The following is a 16,513-nucleotide window of genomic DNA, read 5'->3' as shown; positions in this document are numbered from 1 at the left end:
GCTTCAACCTTCCCCCCCCACAGGGGGACGGGGAGTGGGGGTTACGGTCAGTTCATCTCACGGTGTTTCTGCCGCTTCTTCATCCTCAGGGGGAGGACTCCTCTCATCGTTCCCCTGCTCCAGCATGGAGTCCCTCTCACGGGGTGCAGACCTTCAGGAGCAAACTGCTCCAGCGTGGGGTCCCCCCCACGGGGTCACAAGTCCTGCCAGCAAACCTGCCCTGGCGTGGGCTCCCCTCTTCACGGGTCCACCGGTCCGGCCTGGAACTTGCTCCAGCGTGGGCTTCCCACGGGCCGCAGCCTCCTTCAGGTGCCTCCACCTGCTCCGGCGTGGGGTCCTCCATGGGCTGCAGGTGGAATCGCTACACCCCCTCATCCTTCCTCCATGGGCTGCAGGGGGAATCTCTACACCCCCTCATCCTTCCTCCATGGGCTGCAGGGGGACAGCCTGCTTCACCATGGCCTTCACCAGGGGCTGCAGGGGGATCTCTGCTCCGGTGCCTGGAGCTCCTCCTCCCCCTCCATCTGCACTGACCTTGGTGTCTGCAGAGTTTCTTACATCTTCTCACTCCTCTCTCTGGCTGCAAAAGCTCTCTCTAACTGTTTTTTTTCATTCTTAAATATGTTATCACAGAGGCGCTGATGGGCTTGGCCTTGGCCAGCGGCGGGCCCATCTTGGAGCCGGCTGGCATTGGATCTATCAGACACAGGGGAGCTTCTAGCAGCTTCTCACAGAAGCCACCCCTGTAGCCCCCCCCACTACAAAACCTTGCCATGCAAACCCAATGCATTACTCATGAAAATGAGCAAAAAATCAATGTAGTTTTCAGAGACTTAATGTAGCATCTGAGACTGCTGCCAAAAGGAGGGATGGCACGTTTTGTATGAGTGCAAGTGTCGTAGCCTAAATACTCTGTGGGTTTTTAACAAACAAAGTGTGGGATGTCACAGAGAACTTCAGTATGCCCTTGACTTTTGAGCCAAGTAAAAGGAAGCTATTTGAAGACCCAAACTGAAGACAAGAAAACCACCATATCAAGGGCGATGTGGTATAGTTAACGTCAGTCCTGCATTTGCTCTCCAGTGCTGTCTGAATGGGAGGGAGATGCAGACCAGAAAAAGGAGGAGAAGCTGAAAGCCTGAAGTGCAGTGCTGAGTTACGTACAGGCTGTGAGGAGGAGGAGGGGAGGGAAGCCACCCCACTGGAGTTGTTTGCAGTGTGCAATTTACACACCAGGTACTAAGAATAACTGGCAAGCCAGTTCTGTTCTATCCAGATACTGCAAGCACTTTCAGGTGAGGTAGGTATGTACGTAAGTACTACTTTTGTTCCGGTGTGAGAGGAGGAAAGTGAGCCCTGAAGGGCTGCAGTGGCAAAGTAGCACTTAGCAAGGCAGTAGTACAGTGAGGTGCTTGTCCACTGGGTCAGAAGCTCAGTTTGTGCCTGTTTTGTTGTTTGTTGTTTTGGGGTCTTTTGGTAATTTTTTCTCTTGTTCCAGTACATTATAGGCTATTTTATTTTAATACTGATTTTCTTGCTGTTATTGAGGATGTATTTTCGTTGTTGTTTAATGGGACATTCACCTCCTTTGTTTTGAAAACTGTACCTTTGCTTATATTTTGTATATTTAACTTAAGGAAAGATGCTAGCTGTATCCTTCATTGCTTTCTTGAAATCTCATTTTAAAACTACGTAGAAGTCATCACTTGTCAAATGCTGCAGTAGCATCTGTGGATGCAGTTATAGCTGTCCATGTATACTGAAAGAATAAGTAGCTGTAGGTACTGCATGGTCATGATTGACAAATGTTGGCTTCAGAAATAGTGAAAAATTACTTTTGTAATGATTTTGGGAATTTACCAGTAGCCTTTTACTTTTATCTACTGTAACTCTCTTGTGTCACGAGACTTCTACTTGATAAGTTTGTGAACTTTTGTAGGAAGGAAAGATCTTGTTTAATAGCTTGATAACTAAGCCCCCCCCCCCTTTTTTTTTTTTAAGCTTGATTTCCTTAGGAAATGAGAGAACTGAGCTTGTTATATAAATCCGTTAACCAATGAGGTTATGCTTGTAAAATCAGCTTTTCAGCCTGGCACTTCATTCATGATATTGTAGTTCCTACATAAAAGAATACTTGTCTGAAATCTTTTTTCGCTCCTTTCTTTTTAGAAATGCATGATTTCTCAGTCAAACAGTATCTAATGTGCTATTCTGTAAACTTAAGGGATTGAAAGACTACAAAATGTAATTTAAAAACACTTTTGATATCAGTTTGAGTTTTATGTGAAATCTGTGTAAGCTACATTATGAATATTAAGAGCTTCCATCAAAAACTTTGCTCTTTAAAGATTCCTTTAAGATTGTAGCAGGCAAAACTCATGCAGATGCATTGGTTAAAATATCATAGGCATGTAAAATCATTGTGTGGGCTTATGAACCATTAGGATATAAGATTCATGAACGTTTGTGCTGGGTGGATTGGATGTGAGGGGATGGGACATGAAGGATGTGTTAGCTGTTGCTCCAGAGATCTGTTGTGAACTGCCCTTGGTTCCACACAAATGCCTCTAGCTTTCTTGGAGCTTCCTGGCTTCAGCTCGGGCTTTCTTTGGAAGCGCTGGCCAGTGCTCAGATCCGGACTTCTGGCACTCTGCAGTCACAGCGTGGACACAGGAGTAACTGGGACTCAGATCCTGGATGGCAGCATTTCCTGGCCTGCTGCTGTTGTAATTCTCATTAACTGTGAGTTAAACTGTTTGCAAAAGGCCTTCCATCACCCTGTCCCTAGTTCTGCAACAGGCAGTTCTGGGTTAAAGAATTTGGATAGCTTAAAGACAAATTTACTAACTTCTTTCTAGTCTGATTCTCTGATATATAGTACTACATCTGCATTCATTACAGCGTTTTCCATAAACCCTTGGAGTGTTCGTTAGTGCATGTGTGGTGTCACACCTGTTTTGCTGAATTGGGCAGAGGTGAAAAACATTTGCTTTTTGGAGTTCCCAAAACAAAATGTTGCTGCCATTTTGAGGTTGTGTTTTCTTCTTTCCCAGGATATATAATGTAATGTAGCGCTTAAGAGTGTAGATGCAATACAGTATTTGAGTTGAGTTCCAGCATTGCAGCTTCTCCCACTTGAATTTGACAGAATTCAGCTTTGGGGTTCTTTATTTAAAAAAGAAAAAAGTGACCATGCAACTGTAAGTTCAGGATTCTGTGGAGTATCACAAGAAACGTTCTTCATGAAATATGCTAAGTTCTGCATGCCTGCTTTTGAGACTCTGATTTTATTATTATTATGAATAAAATTGTAAGAGTAATATACAAACATGTAAGATGCAAAAGTGGAATGCTGCCAGCAGAGTGGTTTTCTCTTGTGCTTTGTCACTGTGGCCTAATGTATGTCTATAAAAATCGTTTGGCTACAGCATGTCGGACTAATTTTGAAGTGAGGAAACTTCTTTCCTACTCTTATGATGATGTTACATGATAAAGAGAACCTGAGATTGTAGCCCTGTAATACAACAAGAGGTTGTATTTAAATAAGAAGGGAAAATCACTGTATATTGCCAAAGCTGGAGAAATCCACAGAAAATACCTCTGTTGGAGTATTTTGTTAAGCCCAGGAACTGACTGTGTTTCTGGGGACTTCCAGCTACTGTTTAGGTGGTTCTGGATAAACATTAGAATCACCTGACACACCTCAAGCTCACTAAAACTTTGGAAGTTTCAAGTGTCTTTGTTACACCCATTACAAGAAATTGGGATTGTCTTAATGAAAAATTAGGACAAAAATTTGGGTTTGAGTTTTCAGTACCACTGATGATGATGATGATGTTTCCATTTCCATGCCATTTAAATATCTTAGCTTCCCAGTGTATAACTTTGCAAGTTTCCCTGTTTGTGTTTTTCTAAAACTCTTAGTGTTGTAAATGCCTTTATTGATATAAAATTCTGTTGACGTATTCTTCAGGATGTGGATAAATACATGGTAGAGTTCTAGTTCTACGGTATATTGTGCATCAGCGTAGCAGTCTACCTGCCAACACTACCAGTTGCTGTGAATTAAGATCAGAATTTCACCCTCTGTTTGTAGTGCCAGCAGGTATTTGTTGATTCGATAGTAGCAGCATACTTTTTCTGGTAAACCTTTAGAGGGCAGCATCGTTCCCCTTTTGTTAGATAAGTTAACATTTCCTGTGGTTGCTACTAAACCATATATAGCAAAGAACAGAATCATAAACAGCCTGAAACCAAAGCATGAAGCTAACAGTGAGAGTAGAGTGAATCAGTGTAATTTTTTAAAAGTATGCGTGTGTGTGAATACACAATTCTTCCTAATACTGAAAGTGGTATGTTTGAACTTAGTATGTACTCATCTGGGAATGCTGCTGTTTGGTGCAACCAGAAACTATTAGTAGCTACTAATGTTTTCTTTTGGTTTTTGAACTAATGTTCACCATTCCTTATGATCAGCGTATGTGTCAGTATTTGGAGAAAGTATGCTGTAATATAAAGCTTCTTGGGTTTGAATTACTTAGTGTGTTGATGTTGCAAGCTGTCCGCCTATAGCCTTTTCTTCCTAGCTTCAAAGATGCTGATAACAAAATTATTTTCCTGTTATAATGGAAAATAAAATCTCTGAACCGAGGAGGTGCACTGAAAGTTGTCTGAGTTTGAACATGAAAAAGTCACTCACTACCTATACAGGAAGCATTTTAGGTTTGTCACAGCAAGGAGATTGGTTTTGTTTTCCAGCAGGCTTTGCGTTCCAAAAAGCTCAAAGAGAGTGTTTCTTCCTCAGGAGAGTGGAATTGCAGCAGGTCACTAGTCTTTATGGTAGCAGCTGTGTATGTAAGAAATAATTCCTCTACTTTGCATCGTGGTGGATAGACACTGTGCATATGAAACTTGTGATCCACCTGGAAAAAATTAGATAGACTCAGCTCATTCCCATTGCAGGTCCAGTCAGGAAGCCCAAGTATGTGGAAAGTCCTAGAGTGCCAGGTGAGGCAGCTCTACCGCTGAGAAAAGGATCGGAGCAAGGAGAACCCGATCAAAATGGTAAGAGTCTGTTCAGTGGTATGTTATTTGGTAGAACAGTTGTTCATTTCAGACAGAGTGATACAAAGGAGCCTGCATAATAAGGAAATCTGATTATTTGTAAGAATGTTTTGCAGATTTAATATGCTTGTGGTAACGAGGAGATGCTTGCTGTTACACATATGTGATCTTTATAGCTGTCTCTATTCTCGAAGCTGTGCATGTACTGTAGGCAAAATGATGTCTGGTGTTGTTGGTCGCTGCATATGCTAAAGGCCTACTAGAATTTTTCTGAACTTGTTTTTAATGTAAGTTGATTCCAAGTGTGCAGCTCTGCACTGGGTACAATGCTTCATTTTAGAAATTTTGTAAAAGCTTGCTAAATAAGAAGGCAGTAACAGCAGAATCCTGTGTTGGCAAAGCTGGGAAAAGCTAACTCCCTAGAGTTAATTGGTATTCTTGAAAAGTTTCATGTTCGTTAAATTTGACTCGTGCATAACAGAGTGTGGCTTTGACAGTGAGTGTCCTGGTCAAAGCAAAATGACCTGTAAGTTGGTATATGACTTATACGCACATGGATTTCATATGCCTCGTATTTTTAGATTAATTTTTCAGTTTAACTAACCTCATTCAATTTTTTGCTTTCCTTTTGCTTCAATTTTAAAGGAAACTACAGTTTTAAAAGCCAATGTTTTCTTTTTTAAAAAGCCCCTTAGTTTTGATACTTACTAGTGAAAATAGAACTCATTATAATTGTTTTCACTGTCGTCTTCTGTATGCCCTATTTGATATGTTATAGTTACCCTGGTCCCTCTTATACCTCCATCTTCACAGCCATCTTAGTGCTGGCATTAAAGTTTTACATCCAACTGGGAGAACATGTAGTCCTCATCTTCCTAATCTAAAGGTGACCTTCCCACTATGATCCTCCTCTTCGCAGAGTTGTGCTCCCAGACAGTGAGACTGCTGAGGGTCAAAACTAAACTCTAGTGTTTAAGGATTAAACAGCAGTTGCTGGGTTGAACACCTTCGACTCTTGGCTTTTATGTCTGTTGCTGAACTGAATTTGGAATTTGTTCCAAATTTGTTTGCAAACCATGGGGTTTATGTCACTCATGCAATTGAAAAATTGTTGAAGTAATGCTTAGTGGTCAAGCTGTTCAGTTAAAGCCATTGTTTTCTATGTTTTTCTTGCAATCTGCAGCTTGGGGAAAAATGTGCAAACACCACTGAATGTCAGCTGTGTTTTATGTGGTTAGACACCATATGCTCTGCATGAAGAGCAAATACTGTGCTAACACTCATTTGGCGTGGTGAAGCCAGAAAGGAAAGACCAAAGAAAAAGAGGCAGTTCAGCCTTTTTGTTTCCTACCCCTCATTCTACCTGTCGATAATGTGGAAGCGCAGCGAGAGGCTTGTCTGTCCTCTCTTAAACTGCACCAGTATGTCCATACACTTACATCTCTCTCCCTTTCCTTGCTCTTCCTTGGAGGCCCTCCTTATCAATTAGGAACTTCTTGTTGCATGAAGTCTCTAAATGTTAACCCAGTACTACTGTTCGGATGTCCCTACTGTCTTCCAGCTGTGCGAGGATGACATCCCGAAGCTCAGTGCCTTGCCGAGATGGTGCTGGTTGGGCAGGAGCAGTAGGGTGCTCCTGCTTTTTTCCCTGTTTGTGGAGTCTGGGGGTAGCTACTGCAGCCAGCAGTTCTGTGGCTGAGAATTCCTGCTGTGAGCTATTTCTCAGAGTGGTTAGATGATGCTTCTGAATTAACTGACCGTTTATACCTGAGGATGGGACAGGCCTACCGATTATTCTTTTTTTTTTTTTTTTTTAATGGAGGAAAGAACTAAATACTGCATAAATGTTTCTGCTAGGGAAGAGCATTACAGGTTGGTAGGTGATGCCAAACTGTTGGCATTAAAGAAAGAACATGCAGAAGGTGCTAGTTCGTGAGATTATATTAGCAATAGGTGTTTTCCCTAAGCAGATGTGCTGGCTGTTTTTGTTGGAGATTGCCTCGTTTTGAACTTTGTCTCATTATATCTGTGGGATACCAGAAGACATTTTAAAGCACCGTACTGATAAAATGAAATCTTTTTACTACCAGAAAAGCTTGGGCATTTAGAACTGGTGTCACATCCTTTGCGTAGCAAGCACAACAAAAATATATTAGTTGTAGTGTTAACTATGAGATTACAAAACATCTGTATTATTAACCTCTACTTTTCATGTTTTTAACATTACAGAAAACTTTATAAAAAATTACCGGAACAGAATTTGAGTCTGCCAGTGAGCTTTGATAGCATTGAGTTTAATGCTGCTGTTAGGAGAATCATCATGTTGATCGGTCCAGTGATGAACTGGTTGCACTTAACCATTTCTGTTTTGACTGGCAGGGTGGGTTTTTTCTCTCCTAGATTTGTGCAGATATGCAGAGGATCCAAGACCCACCAATAATTTAAAGTCTAATGGACGAAAAGTTTGAATGGCATTAACTTCTCTGTTAGATATATAGCTGACAGAAGAACTGGTGTTCACATTTGATTGTATTTTTTCTACCTGTTGTAATAGTTTCCAAATGTAACACTCTAATCTTTTTCTCCCCACTCCAAAGCAAAGCCTGAAAAAGACTCAAGCTGTTCTCCTGCAGCACAAGAATTGATGACAAGATTGGGTTTTTTACTGGGAGAAGGGATCCCAACTACTGCTCATATAGAAGAGAAAAATGAAGTCATGGTAGGATAATGGAAAATAATATATTTAACGTTCATACTATTTCTGAGAGGACTAATGTTATTTCCTCTAGTTGCAGTTACTTGATACTTAGCAAATTACAATCCATTTTAATAGACATATGGTAATAGAATTGTAAATTAATTAGAACAAATGCATGTTTGTTTGTTTTGAAATTGAGAGTTGATCTTGCATTCTTAAAAAATAAAAATAGGTTCCTCACCATTCCTGGAAGTTAAATCTAATCTGCTGTGAATGTGAACAGGTTCTAGAGTTCTCTCTGCCTTATTTTACTATTTCAGATGAACTCTTTTTCCCTTCTAGTCTCAGTGCTTTATGAGAATGGAAAAAGTCAGTGGTTTATTAAAATAGGAGTATGCTTTGCAGGGGGGGGGGATTGTGTGTGTGTGTGTTGAGATGTTCACTTCCATTTGATAGTCTTTCTTCTTCCGAAGTCACCCTTTAAGAGTAATCTGAAAACATGTCATTAAGGTTCCTAATCAAGATAAAACTTCCGCTTCTTGAAGTTTTTGCTTGAAAAATGGGCTCTGCTTTGTTCTTATTCTACTTCACCTTGATGTTTCTAATTTTCAGCACAGTAGCATCCTGCCTCCTGCGCAATAACTATTCATTTTTCGTCACATTGCAGTGTACAGTAGCCAGTCGAGGAGTGAGTCCATGTTCCACCCTGACAAGCAGCACTACATCACCTAGCACTGATAGTCCCTGCTCAACTCTCAATAGCTGCGTTGGCAAGACAGCAGCTAACAAAGGCAGTCCCTGTGGAACCATTAGCAGCCCCAGCTCCACCCTGGAGAGCAAGGACAGTGGAATTATAGGTAAGCATCTTAATTAGTAATGCAATTAATAGAAAATAATCTTCTCATAATAGTACAAGACCGAATAGCTGCTTCATGTCATTGTGTTCAATTTTATGCTGTCCATGGATCCCATTTCAAATCCTCTGTACCTGAAAGATTGAAATCATATTCTTTGGCTATAATAGTTGCTGTTGTTAGGTGTGCATTTCTCTTCTTTTGTTTTCCTGATGCAGTTCTAATTTCTCCATGTTTTCCTTTTAAAATCATTAATTTCCTCTGTTTCACTCCGTTTGTTATTTTGTTCTACCTTTTTCCTTTCCCATTATATATGTCTCTGCAATGCATTTCATACTGGTGAAGAACAGCATAGCTTGAAGGTGGCTTAATTTCCAGCTGGGAAAAAATAATTGATGCTACTTCTATGAGAATAATGTAAATCAAACTGTTTAAAAACAGTGCAAACTTTTGAGTAATTGGCATGAAAATGAAGATAAAATGGGGCATCATGGAAGAGGTGAAATTGTGTGATCCTCCACTGAATAGATGACTGAAGTGAGGCTATATATGCATCTCCTGTGGGGAGTCAGTTATCTTTGGAGGGGCAGCTACCATCACAGGGCAACTGTTACATAGCTTCTTTTACCAACTAGCTGAGTATTTCAATAAGTCTGTTCAGTACTAAAGAAAAGATGTAAATTCTTTGCTGCCTTGTTTGTGCCATCTTCCCTATTTCTGCTCCCTGCCCTAATGGGTCTTTGTCTGTACCACTGTCTACTCGTACCTTTGGGCACCCAGGTGGTGCTTTAATATTATTTTCTGGAAGGTCAGACTAAGATGTAAAAAGCATATTTTTCATGTTACTATAAACTGTGGTAGGAAGGTGTATTCTTTATTGTTGGTTGTTTTTTTGGTTGGGTGTGGTTTTTTTTTTTTAAATGATGACTCCTTAACCAATTGATCCCTTTTAAAATTGATTTTGTAACAGCTGTTAAGCTTACCAACAAAAAGAAAGCACAAAATGGCCCCTAACCTGATGCTTTCTCAATATACAGAAGTGAGCTTTCAGTTTTATTTAAGTCTAGCCAATGGACTAAATTTAGGGAGGCTAATAAAAGGAAGCAATTCTAAATCTTAAATCCCTAGATTTGAGAAAGTAAACTTAAGACGTGTCATTATCTTTGACTGTGAACTTAGTACTTTTTTTATTTAGAACTTTTGTTTAGAGAAGGAATTCCAAGTGAAAGGTGGTCTCTGCCTGCCATTATGAACACTACCATGATGATCATTGGTGTAGTACTTGCCAAGAAATAGTGATAATACATGTTTTCATAACGCAGTTGATAATACTTTGCTCTGTTATAGATGTTTTTTACATTTTATTATAAAGTAATTAATAGTCATAAGTTACGACATAATACTATTTTTACTGATCAGTTACCTAAGAGATGTTCATCATGGGTCAAAAGACTCATTTGTATAAAACTTAAATACTTCAGTTTTAGAAAATTATTTTGTGAACTCGTTCCATAGTAGATTGATAAAAGCTATTGTCCATGGTCAATTTTATGTAAGACCTTATTTTGAAACAGCATTAACATTTTGATGTAAGGGAAAGGGTATATCAGAATTGTTGCTCTTGGATTCACAGATTTCAGTCATTGCCTGACTTAAGAATAGAGTACATTAGTTGTAGCTTTTGTCAGAATTTAGGGTTTCCTGTTTTGAATACACTGGTGCAAGTAAAAAAAAAAATGAAATGATTTTACAAGCGAGTGTATTGGTGTAAATAATACAACAATGTATGACTAGAAGAAATGGTAATGCTTCTTGTTGCAAAGATTATTTATGTCAGTATAACTTAGTCATTTCCTTGTTTAAAATGTTTCATGGGGGTTTTGCTTTTTTAATAGCGAAGTTTAAATCAGTTCTCTGAATGACACAGGAATCTATGAGAGTTGTGCCATTAAAACAAAAGAGGCTTCCCAGATAGGACGTGGTTACAAAGATACTTCTACCTTCATAAATGCATCTATGCTTAAGCTTTTACTAGCTCTGTAAGTGATGTGTAAACTAACTAATAGGCAACTCTGCTTAGGCGTGTTTCTTAAGAATTTGGGGCCTTTGTTAAGGCTTCTCTAAGTGGTGAGTGTTTGCCTTTTATAAAAGAGGAGTCTTGTTGGTTTGGAATACTTTAGGTGTTTGGAGATCTAAACCAAGGTGTTCAGTACCGCACTGAAAAACTTAGTTGACTTTGCAAAAAAGTTTAAGGACTGCACACTGTTTTGCATGCAACTTTAGTTTATATCCATGAGAGTAGCATCAACGTGAGTATAAAAATTGTCATTACTATTAGATTAAATTGCTTCTCTGGTACGTGATATAGAAGGGGAAAAAGGGATCCTGTTTCTCTGTTAATTACTTTCAGCCTTACTGAGCTCTTCTGTGAGGTACTGCAGCCCAGGGGAGGGATGCACGCGTGTTTTGTATATGCAGTTTAATGTCACAGAAGATGCATTTCTTATGCAGATATTTTATGAAGTCTTGGAATAAATACATTTACAGTATCAGTAACACATAGTTTATCCGAGACTATAGAAGTGGCTGCTGGTTTTGGAGTGGAGTAGATTCCTCCTTCTGCTTCCAGAAAGGCAGGATAGTAGGCTTGAGCTGTCTTCTTTATCTTTCTTTAAATTAAAACCTGTGCTTGAGTGAGAGCTTCTCTTCTCTCAGGTTCACAAAAGTAGATACTGATATGAACCTACTACCCATGCTCTGCAAGCTTGAAATATTCTATGAGTATGTCCATGTTCCAAATGAGGTCAGAACTAGCCTCACGTTTGTTTAAAATAGTGCATTGCATGACAACTACATCATCCATTGTATAACCTTGTAAGTACTAATATTTTTAAGAAAAGATTTTTGAACCCGGTGATAAAAGTTGCTTATTGAACTAATGAAAAGGAATAAGTTTCAAAAATAGGAGAAACATGAAAGTAGGCCCTTTATTTTACAGGGAGAAGAGAGGATGGTGGAGTTCTGAAGCATATGAGTGTGAGAGCAGGGAGGAAAAACCCAAGAGAAAATAGTAGGGTGAGGGGGAGCTCTTGTGTAGCTCCTTCAGTCAAGTATATATGGTTCATGATCATGAGACCGGATGAAAATCATCTGTCGCAGTTCTGTGGAGCTGTCATTTATGTCTCAAACTCAGGGAGAATTTGAAGAGCCCTTGGCAACCCATGGCAGCACCCATTACATCTATAGAGACATGAAACCAGGAGGGGAAGTAAGAGGCACCTCTGATAAATGTCCCGTGTTCTTGGTTTTTTAAATACAAATATGTCTGTGCATTCAAATTTGTTATTATTAGTAAATGTGCATTTTAAATTATGTTTAGCAAGTATATGTTTTCTAATGTCTTTGATGGAGTTCATCCAACCATGAAAATAGCTTGCACTTCCAATGCTGTTTATGTGGGCTTCCATTGTTATATCTATTCCCACTGTGTTTTCTGGGCCAGCAGACTTGGATGAGAAATCTCTCTTTTCTCTCTTCTCCTCTTTTTTACTTATGGTTCAGGTTTCTTTTAGGTTTCTAGTGTTTTACTGCTTTAGTTGAATTGTTCTGTGCTTCTATTGAGTTTGACATAATAGTAGTGGAGGCAGGTTTTAATCTTCAGCAATGAGCTAAGTAGGAGAAAAGACTGGGCTACTGGCCAAAACGTAAGCTTTTCTGGATCCTTGCCACTGTTTCAGTATGGAAATCTTGAGCAGCAAGGTTTCCTGGTGCTACATTTCACTCCAGGAGAAATAATAATTTTAAATATTTCAGACTTCAGGAGGAGCCAGATTTTTTAACACATTTGATTTTTTTGACCATAAAAGTGAAATAAATGTGTCATATGGAAGTACAGTCTAAGCTGTGTGCAAAGGTTAATGGAATGCCTAAAAAGCTTACTCTTCTATTGCATCTGAAACGTATGTCGTATTATTGGTATTTCTTAGAATACAAGCTCTTGAATTTAAGCATCATATCTTAAATTTCTTGTGAATGTGAGGCTAAGCTGGAGAATGCAAACTCGTATGAGTACTTCATCATCCTGCAAGGCCGAAGCTGCAGTGCAGTTAATACAAAAGAATAGTTAGTGCTGCTTCTGACCGGAGAAGCCTCACAGTTCTAAGGGGCAGTCTGTGCATTTGCATTTTGTTAGTGGTCTAATGAGCCAGAACATTTTACTTAATGATTTGGTCAGCTGAGTGTAGAATCACCACATATATACCTTTAACATTTAAAATTTTAGCCTGGAGTGGACCCACAGTTTACATAGGTATTATTATTATTATTTGAACTGGCATTGATTTTTTATTTTTTTTTAATTTTTTTTTCCTGATGCCTTTTCATCCTATTCTGTATTTTCCTCTCTTGCATTCAAGTGTTCAAAATGCATTGAGTGTTGGCTTAACCTTTAATAAATATTTGTTGTTCAGTTATTTTGTGAGAATTCTGAAAATGTTTTAGATGAAACAGTAATTTCACTATTAAACATACAAAACCCAGTATATATTTGCAAAGTGTTCTTATGCAAGCACATTAGCATCATTTTATCAAACACTACTCAAGTAGGTCTTTAGGAGTATAAATTCTTCATACTTTCAGTTATTGCAGGAGGCCTTGATTAACTACAGTCTTGAGGAACTGAAGATGCACTTTAATAACCCTCAGTCACCAAGCTGGAATATTTGGAGCGCTCTAGATAATGCAGTTAGTGCTGTTTCAGCTTTCTTGGAGTGAATCACTACAGCAGTGGAAAGCTACTGTTCTGTGATGTAGCATCCAAAACACATCTGTGGTCTTTAGTTGTCTTTTAGCTGAGCATCTGTCTACCTCTCTGTTGCGGCATCTGAAATTTTCATAGCCAAAAAACCACATCTTACTGCCAAAAAGTTTCATATAGTATGGAGAAATTACTTGTAAACATTTTCTGGTTGCTTTATAATGACATCAGAAACAAACTCAAAAAAAGCCTTTATTTGAGCCTCTGATTTACTTTATACTGCAGTACCCTGAAATACTTAAAAACCTAAATCATTATGTTTAATATAATCTGAAATTTTGTTCATATACTGTACTGGGTCTGATCAAACATGCATCCAGCCTTGTATGTTCTGTCTGACAGCGAAACGTAGGTACGTAAGAAAGAGGTCGTACATAGCTGAGTTGCTTGAAGTTTTTTATGAAGATTAGTTTGCCAGGTATGTGAGTGCAGGCTGATTGTCATCCTACTGTAGCTAAGCTATCTGTTTTAAGTGAGCTAGATCTCTGAACAACATTGAATTTCTGTCATTTATGCTTTGCAATATACAAGATGCTAGGTCACAAGTGGGCTTGTGGAAAGTCCCCCGACTTAGGAAGAACAGTGCAAGTTTTTTCAAAGAAGTGAATTTTGAATTATTTTTTAAAATACCAGTCTTTAAAAATGTGAATTATCAAACAGATGCATTTAATTCTTTTTCTTGCTCTAGATGCTATTCTTAATGAGCTTTTGTTGTCTCCATGTTTACAGAATGGTTTGAAAATTTGCAAGATATGTTATAGAATTTTAATTTTTAAAAGAAGTTGAGACATGTTTTGGTGGAGTAGTAGATTCTTCCTATAAGGTCATAAATGTTTTGGTTGAGGTGTTTTGGCCTTGGTTGAGGTGTTTTGGTTGAGGTGTTTTGGTTGTTTTTCTTTTTTTTCCCTCAGCACAAATTACATAGATCTAAAGATACACCAGTATATAAATAATATTCCTTAAATTTAACAAAATATCCCGTGAAGAAATACTTGAATATCTGCTGGTCCAAAATGCCATTAGAGTATGAAAATTATAACGCATATTAACACAAGTGCGCCATTTTCCTCTGATGTGTACATTAGTTGGGGTTTTTTTCTCTTTTTCAGCAACTATAACAAGTTCGTCAGAAAATGATGACCGTAGTGGATCCAGTTTGGAATGGAGCAAGGATGGGAGTCTCAGAGCTGCAAAACATCAAGGCATTAGTCATGATCGAAGAACAGATAATTGTTCACCAGTTGCAGAAGAGGAAGCTGTTGGATGTGCTGAGAATTTGCCAAAAGAAGTACCAACAGGAGAGGGTCCCGTTCCTTATGCTCAAAGTTCTGGCTCTTTAATAATGCCTCGTCCAAACTCTGTTGCAGGTAAAGTCCTGAGGTGGAAAAAAGGGTGTTCTTAATGATAGGACATTTCTGTTGAATCTTGCTGTTGAAGTTATGTTGTAGTATGAAAAAACCATAGATTCTAAACTGAATAGATGAGCATTACTTAAGTTGTGTGCAGTTGTCATACAGAGGGCTTTTATTGTGCTGTGCAGTAGGTATTGGTTAGATCAGGACTTTTGAAACACTTTAAAAGTCTGTCAGTCGTTCTAGGATTGTATCTGATGTCAACTAATCCTTGAAGTCGTTGCTTTTGTGTGTGCTCACATTTGCTAGATCTATGAATCTGACTAAGACCAAAATCATACTTTGACTCTGTTGAACAGGTGACATATTTTTTTAAAGAACTGTGTGAAATTCTGCCTTCTAGTTGAACCATTCATTCAGAAAACACAAGTCTGTTGAGTTGTGACCTTACCATTGCTTTTTCTAGGTGTTGTGAAATAGACAAATCTCTGAAGAAGCACTTCTGACTTGAAATCTGTTAGTAGAGCCCGTCAAATTCTAGCAGTAATGGGCAATTTGCTTACATAAATGCAAGAAAAATGTTCTGACAGTGTTCAGAAGCATGGGTGCCACATGTATGGCGGGAGCTTTAGCTAACTAAAAATTCAAAGCTAAAGAACTGGGTAAATGCAGAGTGAAGAAAACTTCAGTAATGAGGTTAGGGCTCGGGAGTTGGTGATTCCTAGAGGGAAGAGGGGAAGATGTTCATTGCAGGTAGAAAATATTGTCAGTAAAAGGTAGTATTTTTAGTATAAAGATGGAAAAAAAAAAAATGATGCATGGAATTTCCTTAGTATGATAAAATGTATAGGGGAAACAAACTTTTGAAATTGTCAATGGCAAAATTTTGGCAAAGAACATGCTAGCAATTTTGATGAGAATCTTTTAAGTTCTGACAATACCACTTTAAATTTTGGAATGTTATAGATTGTAATATGAGCACTAGTTCTGTGTTTTCATTGTGAAGGCACAAACATGTTGGATCGGCTCAAAAAGAAACAAACATTCTCCATTTCATTTTCAAAGGAAGTATATAATGTGTTTATTCCGGAAAAGTCCAACAAATTGTAATATATTGGAATTGCAATAGAAAAAGTTGTTAATATGCAGCTCAGTAAATGGTATCAAGAACTTAAGACTTGTCAGTAATAGTCAAAATCCAATGCTTTAAAAAACCCCCACAACAGTCCTACCTCTAGAATGTGTCATGAAGTATCATGAAAGATACTGAAACATACACTGCAGTCTTAATAAAGTTAATTTGAGGTTTTAAAATACCATGAAAGTTATTAGCACCTCGTTTCAAAATTCTGTGGCTGAAGGATTATTTTGCAGCAACATACTATGATATGAATACAATAATGCCCAGGTTCACAGAGGGAGAGAGAATACCATGGTTCTTCATGAAACGGCTCTTAGCACAGAGCAAAGCTTTCTGGCTTTCTATGTTTGTTTGTTAGAATCATCCTGTTGACTTAAGTGAATGTCTTACAGTGAAGATCAGCAAACAACTGTAATGAATTTGCATATCTCTAGCTATTTTACATAGGTATAAAATTACAAATATTAGAAACAATTTTTGAATCTGCTTTGAAAATAACTTGCTTTATCTGTAATTTGCCTATTGAATGAGCTGAGCTATAGTTTTATAGTGCCAAAAAGTTAATGCTCTGTGCAAATTGCCCCATGC

At 38.4% G+C, this 16,513-nt stretch overlaps 1 protein-coding gene across 7 annotated transcripts in view; it reads left to right on the top strand.

Moving 5' to 3' along the window:
* The window catches only part of TANC1 (tetratricopeptide repeat, ankyrin repeat and coiled-coil containing 1), a 98,623-nt gene that overhangs the window by 47,079 nt on the left and 35,031 nt on the right, over nt 1-16,513 (top strand). For 6 of the 7 annotated variants that reach the window (XM_054829104.1, XM_054829099.1, XM_054829102.1 and 3 more), the window contains 4 exons: nt 4,963-5,064; nt 7,662-7,783; nt 8,430-8,619; nt 14,542-14,799. In XM_054829104.1, the coding sequence (XP_054685079.1) occupies nt 4,963-5,064; nt 7,662-7,783; nt 8,430-8,619; nt 14,542-14,799 (672 nt within the window). The remainder of the gene's footprint in view (nt 1-4,962; nt 5,065-7,661; nt 7,784-8,429; nt 8,620-14,541; nt 14,800-16,513) is intronic. The other variant, XM_054829103.1, reaches the window with a different exon arrangement.

Source organism: Grus americana, chromosome 6 (genome assembly GCF_028858705.1).
Source record: "Grus americana isolate bGruAme1 chromosome 6, bGruAme1.mat, whole genome shotgun sequence".
In the NCBI taxonomy this organism is placed as follows: Eukaryota; Metazoa; Chordata; class Aves; order Gruiformes; family Gruidae; genus Grus; species Grus americana.
Note: the sequence above shows the minus strand (reverse complement) of the source record. Positions and strands in the feature narration are given on the sequence as shown.